Source organism: Haliotis cracherodii, unplaced genomic scaffold (assembly GCF_022045235.1).
Source record: "Haliotis cracherodii isolate W230 unplaced genomic scaffold, xgHalCrac1.p SCAF_7, whole genome shotgun sequence".
NCBI lineage: Eukaryota > Metazoa > Mollusca > Gastropoda > Lepetellida > Haliotidae > Haliotis > Haliotis cracherodii.
This window is the reverse complement of record NW_027266330.1, coordinates 7,473,569-7,489,857: the sequence shown is the minus strand read 5'-3', so window position 1 is coordinate 7,489,857 and position 16,289 is coordinate 7,473,569. Positions and strand designations below refer to the sequence as shown.

General features: G+C 40.0%; 1 protein-coding gene across 1 annotated transcript in view; it reads right to left on the bottom strand.

Moving 5' to 3' along the window:
• Positions 1-15,787, bottom strand: part of LOC139448528 (protein timeless-like) — a 28,163-nt gene extending 12,376 nt beyond the window's left edge. Inside the window, exons 1-20 of the mRNA XM_071230082.1 lie at positions 15,664-15,787; positions 13,611-13,716; positions 12,463-12,557; positions 11,674-11,735; positions 10,776-10,953; positions 9,629-9,753; positions 9,159-9,219; positions 8,663-8,716; positions 7,403-7,725; positions 7,207-7,276; positions 6,813-6,925; positions 6,441-6,554; positions 5,560-5,660; positions 4,761-4,953; positions 4,072-4,270; positions 3,015-3,118; positions 2,226-2,370; positions 1,423-1,500; positions 832-997; positions 508-564 (exon numbers count right to left, since the gene is read on the bottom strand). Coding sequence (XP_071086183.1) covers positions 508-564; positions 832-997; positions 1,423-1,500; positions 2,226-2,370; positions 3,015-3,118; positions 4,072-4,270; positions 4,761-4,953; positions 5,560-5,660; positions 6,441-6,554; positions 6,813-6,925; positions 7,207-7,276; positions 7,403-7,725; positions 8,663-8,716; positions 9,159-9,219; positions 9,629-9,753; positions 10,776-10,953; positions 11,674-11,735; positions 12,463-12,557; positions 13,611-13,704 — 2,332 coding nt within the window. The 5' untranslated portion in view covers positions 13,705-13,716; positions 15,664-15,787. The remainder of the gene's footprint in view (positions 1-507; positions 565-831; positions 998-1,422; positions 1,501-2,225; positions 2,371-3,014; positions 3,119-4,071; positions 4,271-4,760; positions 4,954-5,559; positions 5,661-6,440; positions 6,555-6,812; positions 6,926-7,206; positions 7,277-7,402; positions 7,726-8,662; positions 8,717-9,158; positions 9,220-9,628; positions 9,754-10,775; positions 10,954-11,673; positions 11,736-12,462; positions 12,558-13,610; positions 13,717-15,663) is intronic.
• Positions 15,788-16,289: the final 502 nt, after the last annotated feature.

Genomic DNA, 16,289 nt, shown 5'->3' with positions numbered 1-16,289 from the left:
GGGAGTTGAGAATAAAATTCGAGTGCACACTGATCCAGTGACTGGGGTAATGATGTAGCGCCTTCACCTTGCTTTAGGGTGTGGGTCTGGCGCATTATAAAAATGAACATTACAATTATATTTGTGTGAGGAAACATGGCTTAATGTGAGGCGAAATGGGTTGTGTTCAAGATTAAAGCACTTACAGAGAAGTGTGTGTGTGTTTGTACTGGGGCAAACTAGTGCCAGTTTTGTAACGCTAGCCCACTGAGATACCATGCCACAGTTTAACATGGACACCCATTAAGACAAAGTCCACTGTCTTCAAGCTAACCAGTCCTGTAATCCCCTTGATGCTGAGCACCAGGCAGGGTAACAACAAGTACCATTTTTTGGTACGACACAGCCGGGGTTCGAACATGGGATTGTCGCAAGTTATCAATGGGAAATGTGTGAGGTGATTTGGATGTTATCTTCACGTGTTCACGTGTTGCTGTTTGTATGTGGAGACAACATGTCAGGACTTACATGAACATATTCGAGTGACCGGTTCCCGTATCGTGTCTGTTGAGTTTCCCATCACACCTGTAAGCAGGGGCATATCACGTAAGTATCGCACACCAATCAGCAAAAAACATGCATATTACACTTGAAGCACGGATTCAGTTTTGGTTTTGTTTGTTTGTTTTTTAACGCCGCACTCAGCAATATTCCAACTATATGACGGCAGTCTGCAAATAATCGAGTCTGGACCAGACAATCCAGTGACTGATATCATCGATCCACACAATTGGGATATGATGTTTGGAAAACAATGGGGGTTGGACATCAACACAGGCTTGTGAAACTTACAGTTTTTAGCATTGGCAGCCTCAAACAGGTTTTCTTGCAGCCATGTGAGATGTTGTTGGTGGCCATTACTCTTCAGTCGTAAGACTAGGTGATGGATGAGATCTTCTTCCGGTACCTGGGAGAGCTCATCAATAATCTTCATCTTCACATCTTCCTCCAGCGTGTTCTGCAACACAATCAGATCATTGTCATAGACACCCAGATCAATGTCATACACAATCAGATCATTGTCATACACAATCAGATCATTTTCATACACAATCAGATCATTGTCATTCACAATCAGATCATTGTCATACACAATCAGATCATTGTCATACACAATCACAGCTCTGTCATACACAATCACAGCTCTTTCATACACAATCAGATCATTGTCATACACAATCAGATCATTGTCATAGACACCCAGATCAATGTCATACACAATCAGATCATTGTCATACACAATCAGATCATTGTCATAGACATCCAGATCATTGTCATACACAATCACAGCTATGTCATACACAATCACAGCTCTGTCATACACAATCAGATCACTGAGCCTGAATAGCAACTGTGACATAGCACGTAGACCTTGTGTCCTACCTCTTTCCCTGAGTAGGCCACTGTCTCCATTGAGGTATCTTCCTGTAGCCAACCACTGTCCTTGATGAACTCTTCGATCTGCAACAAGTACACCGATGGTCACTAACACAGCAAAGTGTCACTGGACAACACTGTTAAATCACTCCAGAGCTAAATCTTCTTCAACATAACATTTCACTCCCCATCACTAGTGAAAGGAACTCTAGCATATCAGTAGAATTCTTGTTAATCAAGGAATGCATGCAACATGTCCCAACTCGGCCCCCATGATTGGGACTATCTTTTGCCATAGTATTGCTATAATATCAAACCAACTTCAAGGCCAAATTATATCAATCAATGTAATAGAAATGAATACAGTATCGCCAAGAATTAAGACAGCCATTTTCCTCCCTGACACTACTCAAACCAAAGGGAAGTAACTCTAAAATGAAATTGTCATAATCCTTGCAATCAACACATGACAATGTTTAAAATTCAAAAGTCAAATCTGAGTTTTCTAATGAATAATTTGTTTAATTTATAACATGCAACTACTGAAAAACTATCGATTGTGACTATGGAAAATAGTTTGGGCATTAATAAATTCTTATCAATATAGTATATACAATTGTAGAACAAAGAAAGGCAATACATCCATCGTTCAATATAATAAAAATCCTCGTCTCCCGGATTTGAAAATTGACAGACCCATGCAAATGTCTACTCTTAACATAATGATAAATATAGATATGTGACAAGTTTCGAGCGTATTCTGCCCCGAATCCCAACTGGTAAAACCTGAGAGAGAATACACAACTCACTTCTTGCTCCGTTCGTTCAAAGCCTGTGTGACTCAGAGCGTATTTCAGATCTGCAATGATGTTGTCGCTCTCAGTAAGACTGAGAATACTTGACATAAGCACTTCCTCTTCCACCGATGACCAGTTACATTTCGGCTTGACAGTCCTGTTTGGAAGAGAAGAATCTTATCAGGGACATCATGATTCACTGAAGCATCAATGCACTAGGTATTCACACTTGCCTGTATGACGCATGATACGCCATGCATGTATCGATACATGTCTCACTTACATATTGACTTTCAAAAGTAATATTTTGATTCTATGATCATATTAGCGGTATGATCGCTTTGTGAAACAGGGCACAGTTATGCAAGATAAACATAAACTTATTGATAGTAACAGACTACAAGGAAACTGTTGAATTCTGTGTAAAAATGGCCAAAAAATACTATGTATCAAGATTCATGTATCAAAATATGTATCAGGATGTGTAATAAACATCACAACCCAACTAATTATCTTAAAGATTGTAATTACTTCAAGTGCATATCGCGGTTTCCAAGTTAATGGTTATTTGATGCATATTACAAACACAAAACAATATTACAAACACATTTGCTTTCATAAAACATGGCTTCAATAAAGGGTATAATATTTTATCAAAAATAGTATGCAGACATCGTGCAACACATACATGTGTGACAAGCCATGCATCAACATCATCCAGCAGTGCTGAAAGGGAGACAACTCTGTGCTGTGAGTTGCATCACTTCCAACAAAAGATAGTGTTATGAATTTACTACTTACTCTTTTTCTTGAATTCCAAAGAGCATCTGTGCAGTTACAAGAGGCTTTTCTTCAGCGAAGATCATAAATTGTTCCAACACATACTCGATGAGGTCGCTGAAATCCTGCAATGAGTGAGTGAGTGAGTGAGTGAGTGAGTGAGTGACTTAACACTATCGTCTACAATGTCCTGGCTACAGTAAATCATGAAATTAATGCATTAGCAAATGAATGCAAGCCTTACCCAAAATGCTCAAGTGTTAACATCATAAACAAATAAGTGTTCAATGTGTTCATGAAATGACATTTCTTACTGTACAATGAACTTCACACACCATTTCCGATTTCAAACATCAGGTTCAACATACAATGATATATATTGTCAAGGTCAAGGTCAAGGTCAGCGAACTGTAATAATTACACATCACTGTTGACATTTCATCAACTGTAATGTCAACAATGATGCATTCATCGCTGGGATTGTTTACACATTACTTCAAACTTGTCATTTTCTAAAGGTTTAAAGTGCAATGGTGTAAAACTTGGAGAACGGACTCAGACCCGATCTGACTCGTCCAGGTTGGTTGTATAAATAGAACACGGATCAATGTTCAAAACCACATGTAGTCCATATCATGATAGTTATAATACTAACTTGCAGCCATCAGCATATTGATATATCACAGATTTAACCCTAAAATCGTAAAGCCCTAGATTTAAAATTTAAAAAAAAGAGCAGAACACATCCGAGATCCCACCCACTTCTGACACTAAGCTTCTTTTGCCTGAAGTTAGGGTGCTGCTCTCAGCAATATTCCAGCTATATGACTGAGGTCGGAAAATAATCAAGTCGAAACCAGACAATCCAATGACTGACATCATGAGCACTGACTGACTGAAAAAGGATACGATGTCATGCATCAACCAAGTTATTGAGCCGTACCACCATATCCCGTTAGTCACCTCTTATGACAAGCGTGGGTTGGAAGACCAATTCTAACCCGGATCTTCATGGGTGTGCCTGTCAAGTAATTATTCTAATGTTTGGTGATCACATAAACATGATAAACATACTTACTGATGAAAGGAGATGCTTTTGTTCCAACATGTTCGAGAACGTTCTCATGATGGAGAGTTGCATGAGGCAGTGAGGTTCATTGCAATCCCCGGCAATATGATGCATCATTGTGAGTATGCATTCATTCAGGTCATTTTCGTTCTGCTCAAAGCTCTCTAAGGCTTGGCCGTATTTAGCCATAATCTCAACTGTGGCAAACCTAGAATAATGAAAAATGAGACATGAAAACCTTAATTGTTTCTTGAAGAGTATTGCTGACTTGGCAGATCGGAAAGCAATCAGTTTTTTCAAGAATGAATAACTTTCATCGTTACACAAGACAAATACTTTCATTCACGACCAGACCTCATCGTTACACAAGACAAATACTTTCATTCATGACCAGACCTCATTGAAATCTTATTCTTTAATCAATTCTATTCCAAAAGCTGTGTAACTTTTAGAGTTAACCCTTTTACCATGGTAACCATGGTGATAAAGAAGCAAGCATGAAAGACGTGCAGGCACTGAAGTACTTCAAGAAACTAGGATGAAGAATATGTCGGAAATAAAGAACGAAAAAGGTAAAATCAAATTGTTCAAACAAGTTCTGACATTGATATTAGTTACATGAAAATATTCCTGAACTGATTCCTTTCCTTATTGAAAGAATAAATTCAGAAAGTACATAATATGTGAAAAGTTCTTACTTTTTGACATGTTCCAACATTGAAAAGTTGCCTGCAATTGTCTTATCAGCACCCCACTTCTCCAAGATCAGAAGGAGGTGGTGGTTGGCGCAGATAAGGTTGCGGAGGTAGACAATGCCCTGGTTGGGGCAGCGATGCTGCCTTAGTAGGAGCAGAAAGACTTCACGTAGGTGGGTCATCCCCATTAGACTCTCTACAAACGCAAATACATTTGTTTGTTTGTTTGTTTGTTTGTTTAACATGTATAGTGCTGCGCACTGCACTATTCTATCATGTAGGCATTCTGCAGATAATCTTGTCTGGATCAGACAATCCAGTGACTGACATCATTGAGCATTGTTTTACTTTGAATGCACCACTTAGACACAGTATACTGACTCTGAGTCAATCAGTCCTTGTTTTAACCCCATAATGCCATTTTCCAGGCAAGGTAACAACAAGTACCATCATTAAATGCCTTTTGGTATGACTCGCCTGGGGATCGAACCCACAACCTTATGCTCTGCGGGCAGACACTCTGTCCACTAGGCCACAGAGGCGCTCGCTCCATGAAGGAGGAGAAGTTATGCTGGACTCTTATGAAACCATGTGTATAGTGCCGACAGGCAAAGGATCATGTGTGGACAAAACATGATGATCATCAGATACTGGCATGACCAAGGGAGGCAACTCTGCACCTTCAATTCTGCTGACTTGGACAGCAGTGCCCCATTCAATAATGATCACTTCTATAATAGGACAGTATAACCAACTTAACACCATGTTTCGTCTGTCTAATTTGTAAGGAACTCTATCTTACCTTTGATGCTGGAGGTGATGAGATGCTGGCACTCTGGATCCTCTATAGCTGAGAGCGTCAAGCGGAACAGTTGCATCAGAGACAGAACAGTGAGGTGGAGTCTGCAGGGAACAGATGGAGGAGTGAGTCACGTAGTTTGGATTAATGTCAATTCTAGGGCTGGGGCGACTAAAAAAATACAGCCCGGGTACATAACACCCTGTCACCTGACCCTACCCAGGTTGGTTTGGTTTGGTTGTTGGTCTGGGTTTTTTTCGCCGCACTCAGCAATATTCCAGCTATATGACGGCGGTCTGTAAATAATCGAGTCTGGACCAGACAATCCAGTGACTGATATCATGAGCATCGATCAACACAATTGGGGTCGATGACATACATCAACCTATTCAGCGAGTCTGACCACCCAATGCCACTGTAGATGTCTGATTGGGAATTGATTCACTGGAGTACTGGCAAATATTTAGTTACATGTATAAAACAATCTTATCATGATTGAAGTTTTATCTTTAGTTTAAGTTTAAAGGTAAAAAAGGATGCTTGCATAGTCAGAAAGAAATGCAAACACAAGCCACTTATATTGTTATTGTAATTCAACATATATCATGTGATCAACCAGGGTTCCGGTAGTCATGCGCGTACCCAGTCCGGGTAGTCCTGTGCGCACCCGGTTCCAACTCAGGACCCACTTGACTAAAGTTACCCATCCCAACTTTACTAACTTCAGCGATTCAGTTCATTCACAACGTGCCAGCTTAAAGTTGGAGAAAGCAGGATACCAAGCCTAATTAAAGATTTGGAGTAAAAAGAGAGTTGTGAAACCAAACTATCAAAACCCAATATTAATAACCTGCCGATTTCAGGTTCATAGTTTTATTACTTACTTATTTTGTGTGAGGTCACACCACTGCTTCTGGCGTTGAAGTGACCACTGCTTTTCGCAGCAATCGACAGCAATGTACACTAGGTAGGATACCAGGTTACCATCCAGACACTTTCTGAAATGACACATGAACAAAACTGCTGAAGTGTGTTTTGGCTGTTGGTATTTTTCACTACTTCACGGGTCCTAGGTGTGTATCCATTAATACAAATGCCCATTTTTTTGTTTTTCGAACCCATGATAGTAAGTTTCACGTGTTTCCAAGGGACACAACTCTTCCCAGCGAATTGAAGCGTCTTAGACTGCTTCTTAGACTGCGTCCCTTGACACTCATCAGTATGCCAGGATAGTAACAACATTTTTTTTAACTTACACAAGACTGTTGACGGGCAAGGCCTGTTGTCTAGCGAAGCGGAGGAAAAATGATATGCTCCATAGTAGGTAGGAATTGTCCAATATTCTGCTGTTCGATGACAAGGTAAGTTTCTGAAAAAATATACCCATAAAAATGGTCACCACCTTTTAACAATGAATGAGATTAGATTAACCACCCTTGCATCAATATCAGCAATTATTCCAGCAAAACCACAGCAATATCAGCATTATTCCAGTAATATCCCAGCAATATCAGCAAAATATCAGTAATATCAGCAAAATCCCAGCAATATCAGCAAATTCCCAGCAATATTACAGCAGGGAACCTACACATTACTCCTCAAATAATTGTCTGGTGCGCATGCATAGCAAATAGTGTCCATTGATCTCACCAACAAATCTCCAATAAAACCAGCGTATCCATCGGCGAGAAATTGTTGTGCGAGGTCAGTCAAATGTTGTCTGCAAAAAACAGAAAAATGGGTTAATGGAGGGGTGGCATTTAACCCTTTAAGCAACATAATTTTCAATACCACTTACAATAGGAGTTACAACATCGAGGGGTCCAGACCTATGTCTGTTACTTACCCAACGACATCCTCCAGAGAGGGGTCCACGTTGCAATGGACCGACACTTGCAGGCCTTGGTAATGATGACTGCTATGGTGGACGCCTACTTCGTCCACCTTCGGCTTGTTGAGCTCCATGGTGTCCATGATGGCTGTGATGTAGCGCCGCTGTACGGTCGGATCCTCAAGGTCGGCTGTGGGGGACAGAGGGCCCCCCATATCAATTTGGTTCAGGCCCATGTTGGCCATTGCCTGCAAGCACTGCTCCTCCTCGGAGTCGACGGAGGGGATCGGCTGGGAGAACATTGTTTGTTGTGCAGCAGGTCGCAGCAGGATCCTAACCTGTTTACGATAATGAGGCTTGTCAAATTATGTTTTCCAGCTGAACCCTAAATTTGCCCATAAACCTAAAATTTTCATATTTTTTAGCAGTTTAAGAAATTATTTCCAACAGAAATTCCAACTTAACGTTTTAGCACTAGATTTTGACCTCTTGCGCAATCCATACCATTTTTACCTTGAAGAGGTTTGAAAAACAAACTGATGGAGACGTGAGTGCTCCGGATAAACTGTGTATTTGCATAAAACAGCAATGCCTGTATGTAACACACATCCACCGTATTCACCATAGTAAATGCTGTGCTCTAGTAAGTGACCCCAATCAACTTCAAACTGTAATAACCATGAACGCCCCCAAGAAAGACAGACGACATACATTGTAGTCCATACTTTTGGAACATGAAAGATGTTTTAAAGAAATCAGTAGAACAGAATAGGCATGTCACTGTCAAGAAACTAGTATCATATTTCTGACAGTTCCATCGACATTTGATCCGAGTTTGTTCTCAACAACAACAAATTTAACTCATAAACAGTTTTATCAACTATCCACTTTATCAACTTTTTTAAGCTCTTATTACAGGGAATATGGTGGCTAAATACCAATATAGTGAGTGAATGAGTTTGTGTTTAACGCCGCTTTTAACAGTATTCCAGTTATATCACAGTGTGTCAGCTTAATGTGAGAGGAAAGCCCGAAGTGATGCAGGTATCAGACGTTTACCACTTCGGTGAAACCCACAAGCACCGGTATGGTGCTGACAAACCTAGAAACATGATCGGGGCGAACCGGGATTTGACCCCATGATTACAGGTTCCTGGTGTGCCCAAAAGACACAACTCTGCACAGCGAATTGTGGCGCCTTAGACGACTGGGCCACCCATGCCCCCAAATACCAATATAGATATCATTAGCTGAATATATTGTAGATTTACTCACATTATCTTTATAGAGGAAGGAGAGGATCTGAACAATAGACACTGTGAACGTCATCTGAAACAAAGCAACTTCCTGTAGCCTGAATGGAAAGAGTGTAAATATCACAAAGCTGCAACAACATAACTGCCTTACAAGTGTGTTTGTTGTCGAACGCCACACTCCAATATTCCAGCTATATTAATGTAGCATGTAAATAGTCAAGTCACGACCAGACAATCGAGCGATTGATATCATGAGCAACAATCGATGCTATCAATCCATGCTATCAATGCATGATACGCCATCAACCAAATCACTGTCATCCCATTAATTAAGTTGCCTCTTGGGACCAGCATAGGTACCTGGGGACCTATTCTAACACACAATCCCCTTTAGAGGTGCATTGTAAGTGAATGAATTATGTTTAATTCTGTAATATTACAGCTTTCTCGACACTGTAAATAATTGCAAACAAAAGTTCTGGTTGAGGTCTTGTGACAATAAGGTGTGTACCTACCTTCTGGGGATGCCGAATAATTGCCATTATCATCTTGTCCAGTCCACTTTCAAAGATCATCCTGAGGGAGATAAGTTGTAGCTTGATGATTTGTCGCAAATACATCTGCTTCAAAAAACAAGCTAGACATTTACTGATTTAACTTTATTCAGGTAGCCAATAGATGGGGGAATGTCAACTAAACCTCTACTAGAGGTCAAGGTCAAACAAAGACATGGTAAAGGTCAACTAAACCTCTACTAGAGGTCAAAGTCAAACAAAGACATGGTAAAGGTCAACTAAACCTCTACTAGAGGTCAAGGTCAAACAAAGACATGGTCAAGGTCAACTAAACCCTGGTAGAGGTCAAGGTTGTATAACCAATGCCATGACTTTGGGTGAAGGTTACCCAATGCCTTGCTTAAGGTTATCCAAAATAAGAGCCTTGGTAGAGGTCTAGGTCACCCAAAGTTAAAAGACTGAGCTCTAACCTTAGCTTGAAGTTATTGATGTGATCTTTTCGGTCCGTTTCTCCAAAGTAGAACAAGTTTCGGATCAGCAATAGACAGTAGTTGATAGTTTCACAATCCAAAGGATTCAGGACACCATCTGAGGCCTGGAGGGAAATAAAATCATTTCAGAACAAGCTGGAAATATGTTATTTTTGAGTCAAAATACTGAGATTTGAAATCAACAAAGGATCCTCCTCTGCAAGGTGAAATTGTATTTTGTTTTTTCGTTTGGGTTTCAAAACTGCTTGTAGAAATAGTTTCATCCATTTCAAAGCAGCCTGTGAAACAAGTGATCGATACTATGAGCATCTTCGCACACCACTGGGGACTGATGACAAGCAACCAACCAAGTCTCTGTGCTGGACCATCCAACCCAAATTAGTTATTAAATTGAATTAAGTTAAGAATTTGTATAGCACATTTTCCAATTAACAATTGCTCAAATGCGCTTAGTCCATGATTGATCTAGTCAAAGGCTCTCATGAAGAGACAGGTCTTGAGTGTTTTTCTTAAGTTTTCCAATTTTCTGTTTCTAGGATGTCTTGTGGCAGATTGTTCCACAGCAATGGGCCAGCATGTTGAAATAACCTATCGCCATATGTTTTGATACGTGACGTTGGCACCACTAGCAGTCATTGATGTTTTCATCGGAGAGAACGTGCAGACTTGTATGGTACTATCAGTTCCTGCAAGTCTGCAGGAGCCAAACCATGCATTGCCTTGGAAACCAGTGTGAGTAGTTTAAATTGCACTCTTTGTTGGATTGGCAGTGTAGTTCAGTCAATATTGGGGTGACGTGTTCTCGTTTAGGTGTTTTTGCAGCTGTACTCTGATCACGCTGTATCTCTGACAAACAATGTCGCTGGAACTTTTCTAACCTAGGTTCCCAGTGACTTAAAATCAAGTGAGTGAGTGAGTGAGTATGGTTTTACGCCGCTTTTAGCAATATTCCAGCAATATCACGGCGGGTGACACCAGAAATGGGCTTAAGACATTGTACCCATGTCGGGAATCGAACCCAGGTCTTCGGCGTGACGAGCGAACGCTTTAACCACTAGGCTACCCGACTGCCCCGACTTAAAATCAAGAAAATATGTGCATCTAAAGAAAACTGTGTTTTCCTAACCATTTCCAGACGATTCATAACTTCTTTCTTTATCTTAGCAAAGAACTCCACACTCCAACAGACGTCGTCAGCTTGTTTAAGTAAGGTGAGCACCGCCCTCGCCCGCGTCTGCTCCGCAAATTGCTCCAGGTGGCTATTTTGTCCAAGACTCAAGGGTTGAGTTAGAAGCGAGAGAAGTCTGCAGACAAACAGGGGAACAGATAATGAGCACTTGTAACAATACGGCGATACACATACAATCTCACCCGAGTGTCTTTTGATATCAAATATATCAACATGCATTAATAAAAGTTGAAAAACTCTGAGGCTTGGCTTTTCTTGTTTAACCCCACACTCAGCAATATTCCAGATATATGGCAATAGCCTGTAACGAACAGTCTGGACCAGACAAACCAATGATTGATATTGTGAGCATTGATCCACGCAATTGGGATATGATGACATGCATCAACCAAGTCAGCAAGCCTGACCACCCGATCCCGTTAGTTGACTGGAAATACTAATGACTATGTTTCACAATACGGGAAATACTGGTCTATTGTGTTTTTAAAATCATGCGCATTTTCATCTTGTTTGCTAAGTTTACATAAGCAACAAATCAAACTGAAATTATGAAATTTTTGTGATCAAAATAGTGAAATTATTCCGACCAGCTTCCTAATGTGTCTGTTGTGCATGCATTGTAACCATGGCAACATTCAACAAAATGGCAGACGCCTACGAAGAAGAAACTACAGGTAAAAGCGGCCTGCAATATATTGTGCGAAGTATTGCCTGCATGAATGAAAGTCAAGAGAATACCTATCACCATGAATAAATGAATGAGTTAGAGGATGAAATCTGACAATTGATGATTTCCTCTGGAACCAGAGAAGAGAACATTCCCTTGCTTACTTACTCAATGGCCGCCTCAAACAGTTCGGAGTCTTCCTCTAAGGCCATGAGGAGAGGCAGAAGATCCTGGAATGACAAAACATACATTTGAGTCCACCAAAAAATGAAAAAGTCAAATATAAGTCTTCCTGACTACTGGTAATTACCAGTTTTGTACCAGTAAAATACTGCTTGGACTGGTAATTCATGTGACTGTCAGTCCCTTTGGACCGGCGATGGAGTACCTTATAAATCTTTGTTGCTGAACAAAACATTGGCAATATTTTTTGAACAAGGTCACCTTGTCTGTTACCATCAGGGTTCCCCTTGTCAAGTTTTAATGCAAGGCAATAACATTTGGCTCTGCTTTGAGGTTAAATATATATTTGTAGCAACTTAGTCTCAAATTATTAAAAATAAAAGAAGAAAATTTGGACTGAACTTTGTGTCAATTGACGTATAGATCTAACTAAGTTACTTCAGTGTTGACGTCACTGCAATGAACATGATGAAAGAATTAAAACCAGGTAATTTTCATACGTTTTTAGTATTTGTTGAGAGATGGGATGGACAAAAGTCATGGGAGACTGGCAGTTTCAAAAACCCAGTGTGACATTGAATAGGCATGCCAATGCATCTAAGTCACGAAAGTTTCCACACAATGCTGAAAAATCAAACATTCATTAAATTCCACAAAATGGTTTTGCGATGCTAAAAGTAATCTTCCCTCTCTTCCCTGTCAGTTTTGAAAAAGACTAAAGAAAAAAGAAGAGTATTTCAACTGGTCTGGTATTATCAGCAACAAAACACTCACCTTTCTAATAATGTCCTGCTGTCCAAGTTTCTGTCTGATCTCACCATCATCACCGTCTGATGTTAGCAGTAGACTCAACATTTCCTGAAGGGTCTCTGCAACAGAACGACTACCTACTAAATAACCATAAATGCCGAAGTAGCCATCCAGAATTCTCTGTGGGTAGCTGACAATCTCAACCCTAACCATATCTGAACAAAAATTTGAACAGAAGCGAAGTTAAATTGTTACAACCAGCTTGGATTTGATTGGCTGGGAACTGATCCATGATGGATCTGATTGGCTAGGAAATGTCGTGGCAAATGATCAAGTAGTTTGTTATTCACATTACTGAAGAGCCTTGCTTGCCAAACCCAGAATAGTTTATGTAGGCATCAACAAGTTTTGAAGGGCAGCGGCCTCCAAATGCCTCTCAAAAGATGCATTGCTCACACGTCTCAGACAAAACATACAGCTGCATGCAATTTGAGAAATAATGTTGTGTAAGAAGTCCAGGCTGACAGATCACGTGAATGTGATGGATTTATTTTTATTTTTTTGTTTGTTTTTTATCACTTGGCTTGCAGACACAGTGACCCATAATTTTACAAATTTGTATAACAGTAAAATTTGGAGAGGGCGTCAATACAAAATAGAAACCCTTTTCACCTTTCATTAAAGACATCCAGCGCACATTTTTTCATTTAATACTTTTTTACGTGATCACTTTATTTTAATGAACAAGCCCAAGTCCGAGAAAGGTGTTTACAGCTGATCCTACTTCCAACTTAGTTTACGAGAAAATACACACGGTAATCTTAATCTCTGCATATAAAACAATGCCTATCATAACAAGAAATACAATTTAATCGGTAAATGATCATGTCTAGTGTTGTTTTATCTCAAATTTTAAATTTGTATTGACCAAGTTTAATTGCAATGATCTGATCGTTTCCCTGAATTTGCTGAATGGAAACGATGTCATTTTTTTCTGCGGAAGACAAACCCGTGTTTATTGCAAATGTAGGGATTGTGTATACGTGCCTCAAAACAAAACCAGGTAGAGCCGTAAATTTCAAAGGCCGGGTCGTAATAAATCAATGACCCAAACTATTTTTTTATGTTACAGAACCAATGTTCTATCAATTGGTGATTGCGAAGTGACTTACCTTTGCATTCATCGGATACAAAGTATATTCCATTGGCCATAAAACCCATCTCGGTCTCTAACAGACCAATAGGGTTCATTAAGCTCCACTCCATAGTGGAAGGTATCTGTAAATAAAAATACCAGACATAATTGAGGGACCAGTCATTTATTAATGGGGAGTAACTAGCAGAGTGATTCAGGGGAGGGTTCACCCCAAAACACGACAGTCTCTCGGCGAGGGTCTTGGAAAAAAAGGACATAAAAAAATAATGTGCTTTTGCATTTTGAGGGAGGATAACAAAAAAACACCAGAACATGAGGAGCGCCATCCAAAAATATGACATGCATTAGTGAAGGGTCATTATTTTTAGTATGTTTGTGCATGAAAAAAAACCTCACACACCCACCCCCTTTCTAAATGACCCCTCCCTAAATTATTCCGTTCAGAGATTGAGGTGAATGAGTATGGTTTTACGCCAACTTTAGCAATATTCCAGCAATATCACGGCAGGGGACACCAGAAAAGGGCTTCACACATTGTACCCGTTGGTGTAATCGAAACCGGACATTTAGTGTGACAAGCAAACGCTTTAATGTTTAACCCCACCGCCCAGAGATTCCAAGCTGTACTCCCGTACTGAGGTTTTGGGAGTCTTCCACCCTTCTATCTCAGGGATGATTCAAATCCTAAGTCAGATTTCTTAATCCAGTCTCGGGTTGGGATGTGTAACTCAGGTCGGATGGGTACTGAGTAGGACCCGGATACCCACAGGACTACCCGGACCCGTGGTTAGTCAGGTGATATATTGACTAATGACAAAAATTCACCATGGTTACACAACAAATTACTAATGTTCACATTTCTTGACTGCGTACGCATTTCTTCAAACTAATGATAGAGCTCCAGTCAGCTTCAGTGTACACATGATCGTTTCATATGTGTAACTGAATACTTTTGTTTGGGCTCCGGTAAAACAATTCCCAATCGGATATTTTTACCCAACACTTGAGACCTACAGCTGGTACCCGGCTCGGGGTAATAGGAGGGGTAGGGGCTTGTCCAGCCCTAATCCAAATATTTTGTACCTTAACAAGAATTCTCTGTTACAATAAATCCTCAAATGTGTTTCTGTAGCCAGACTTTTCCATACACCGAACACAACTTTGTGCTGCATTTTGGAGAGTCTGATAGCAATTGTACATAATTTAACTCATTCTTAGTGATCTGTAAATATCTTGATTCTATCAGCAGTACCCAAGGCTATAGATTCTATCAGGATTACCGACCCGTGAAGATCCAGGGTAGAATAGGTCTTCAGCAACCCAAGCTTGCCATGAAAGGCGACTATGCTTGTCGTAAGAGGCGACTATGCTTGTCGTAAGAGGCAACTCACAGGATCGGGTGGTCAGGCTCACTGACTATGTTGAAGCATGTCAAAAAGTAGTTGCTTGCTTCTCAATGGTTTATACTGACTGTCCCTAAACCCGTTTTTCCACCGAGCACTGGGTGTCCACACAGTGTGTCCTATATACATACAAATTGGTACTGGACATAAACAGTTTAGATTTCTGGTCCCGTGGGGCAAAATAACTTATGGCTACTTAAAATATGATATTTAATTTCATATTTACCATGCTCAAATCGTTTTCTAAATTTAACATGCCTTGCTGTTTGTTATTGGACTACATCAACAAATACAACAAACATACGTAAAAGAAACCTAATCAACATGTTAAACTAAAAAACAAATCATAATGAAAAAATCATTTGGTCAAAATAATCATCTCACAAAAACAATAATTCCGTAGTATCATAAATATTTTAATTAATTAATGTTTGTCATGTATATACATGCTTTCATAGTTATTTGCATTATTAATCGTGTGACTATTTAATAGACAAATGATTAACCGACCGTGGATGTTACTTGGGTAAAATATCGTCCATATTGTCTCAAGAACATTCCATACATTGCTACACCTGCAAATTGCAATCACCAGCTGATCACGCACCTGCTAAAGAAATTGACTCATAAACTATATCCTTAATAGATCTACATAGCGATACATACCTGTTCTCTGAAAATCTACTGTCCTTCCCACATAAACACTAACGTCCGCCTTACTGTCTGTGAGAACCTGAGTGAATATTGAAGTCCGTTGACAACTACAAATGTACAAGGTCTGACTGGCCGTGACATTGAATTATACAAAGGAAGACCTTACACAAGCAGAGATGCTGCTAGCTCACCACATCGCAGGGTATATGTCAATGACGGTAAAGCGAGTTCTATGGAGCATGTGAGGAGCAAATAGTGCGGACGGAGTTCGTTTAAAAATTGGGACGAACAAAGCCGCTCACGTGTCGCCATTTGTGTGCTGTTATAAACCTCCAATATCGTCAAAAATATCTCAAATTACGGTAAAAAGTCGTCAACACATATGTAAAAGTTGTACAATAGTCATAAACGCCCATTTTGCCTCGTGATTGACGCGAATCGGCAGACAATGAATACTGTTCGCATAATTTAGCTATTAATACATAATTTACGTATATATTACAACGTGACCTAGAAAATCGTCCTCGCTGTCACGATATAGCGTATGTACTGCTGTCAATCGATCTGCGTACACGCAATGTCCAACACGCCCCATAGCAAAGAACGCTCGATGTATCTAATGTATATAGGTATATGAT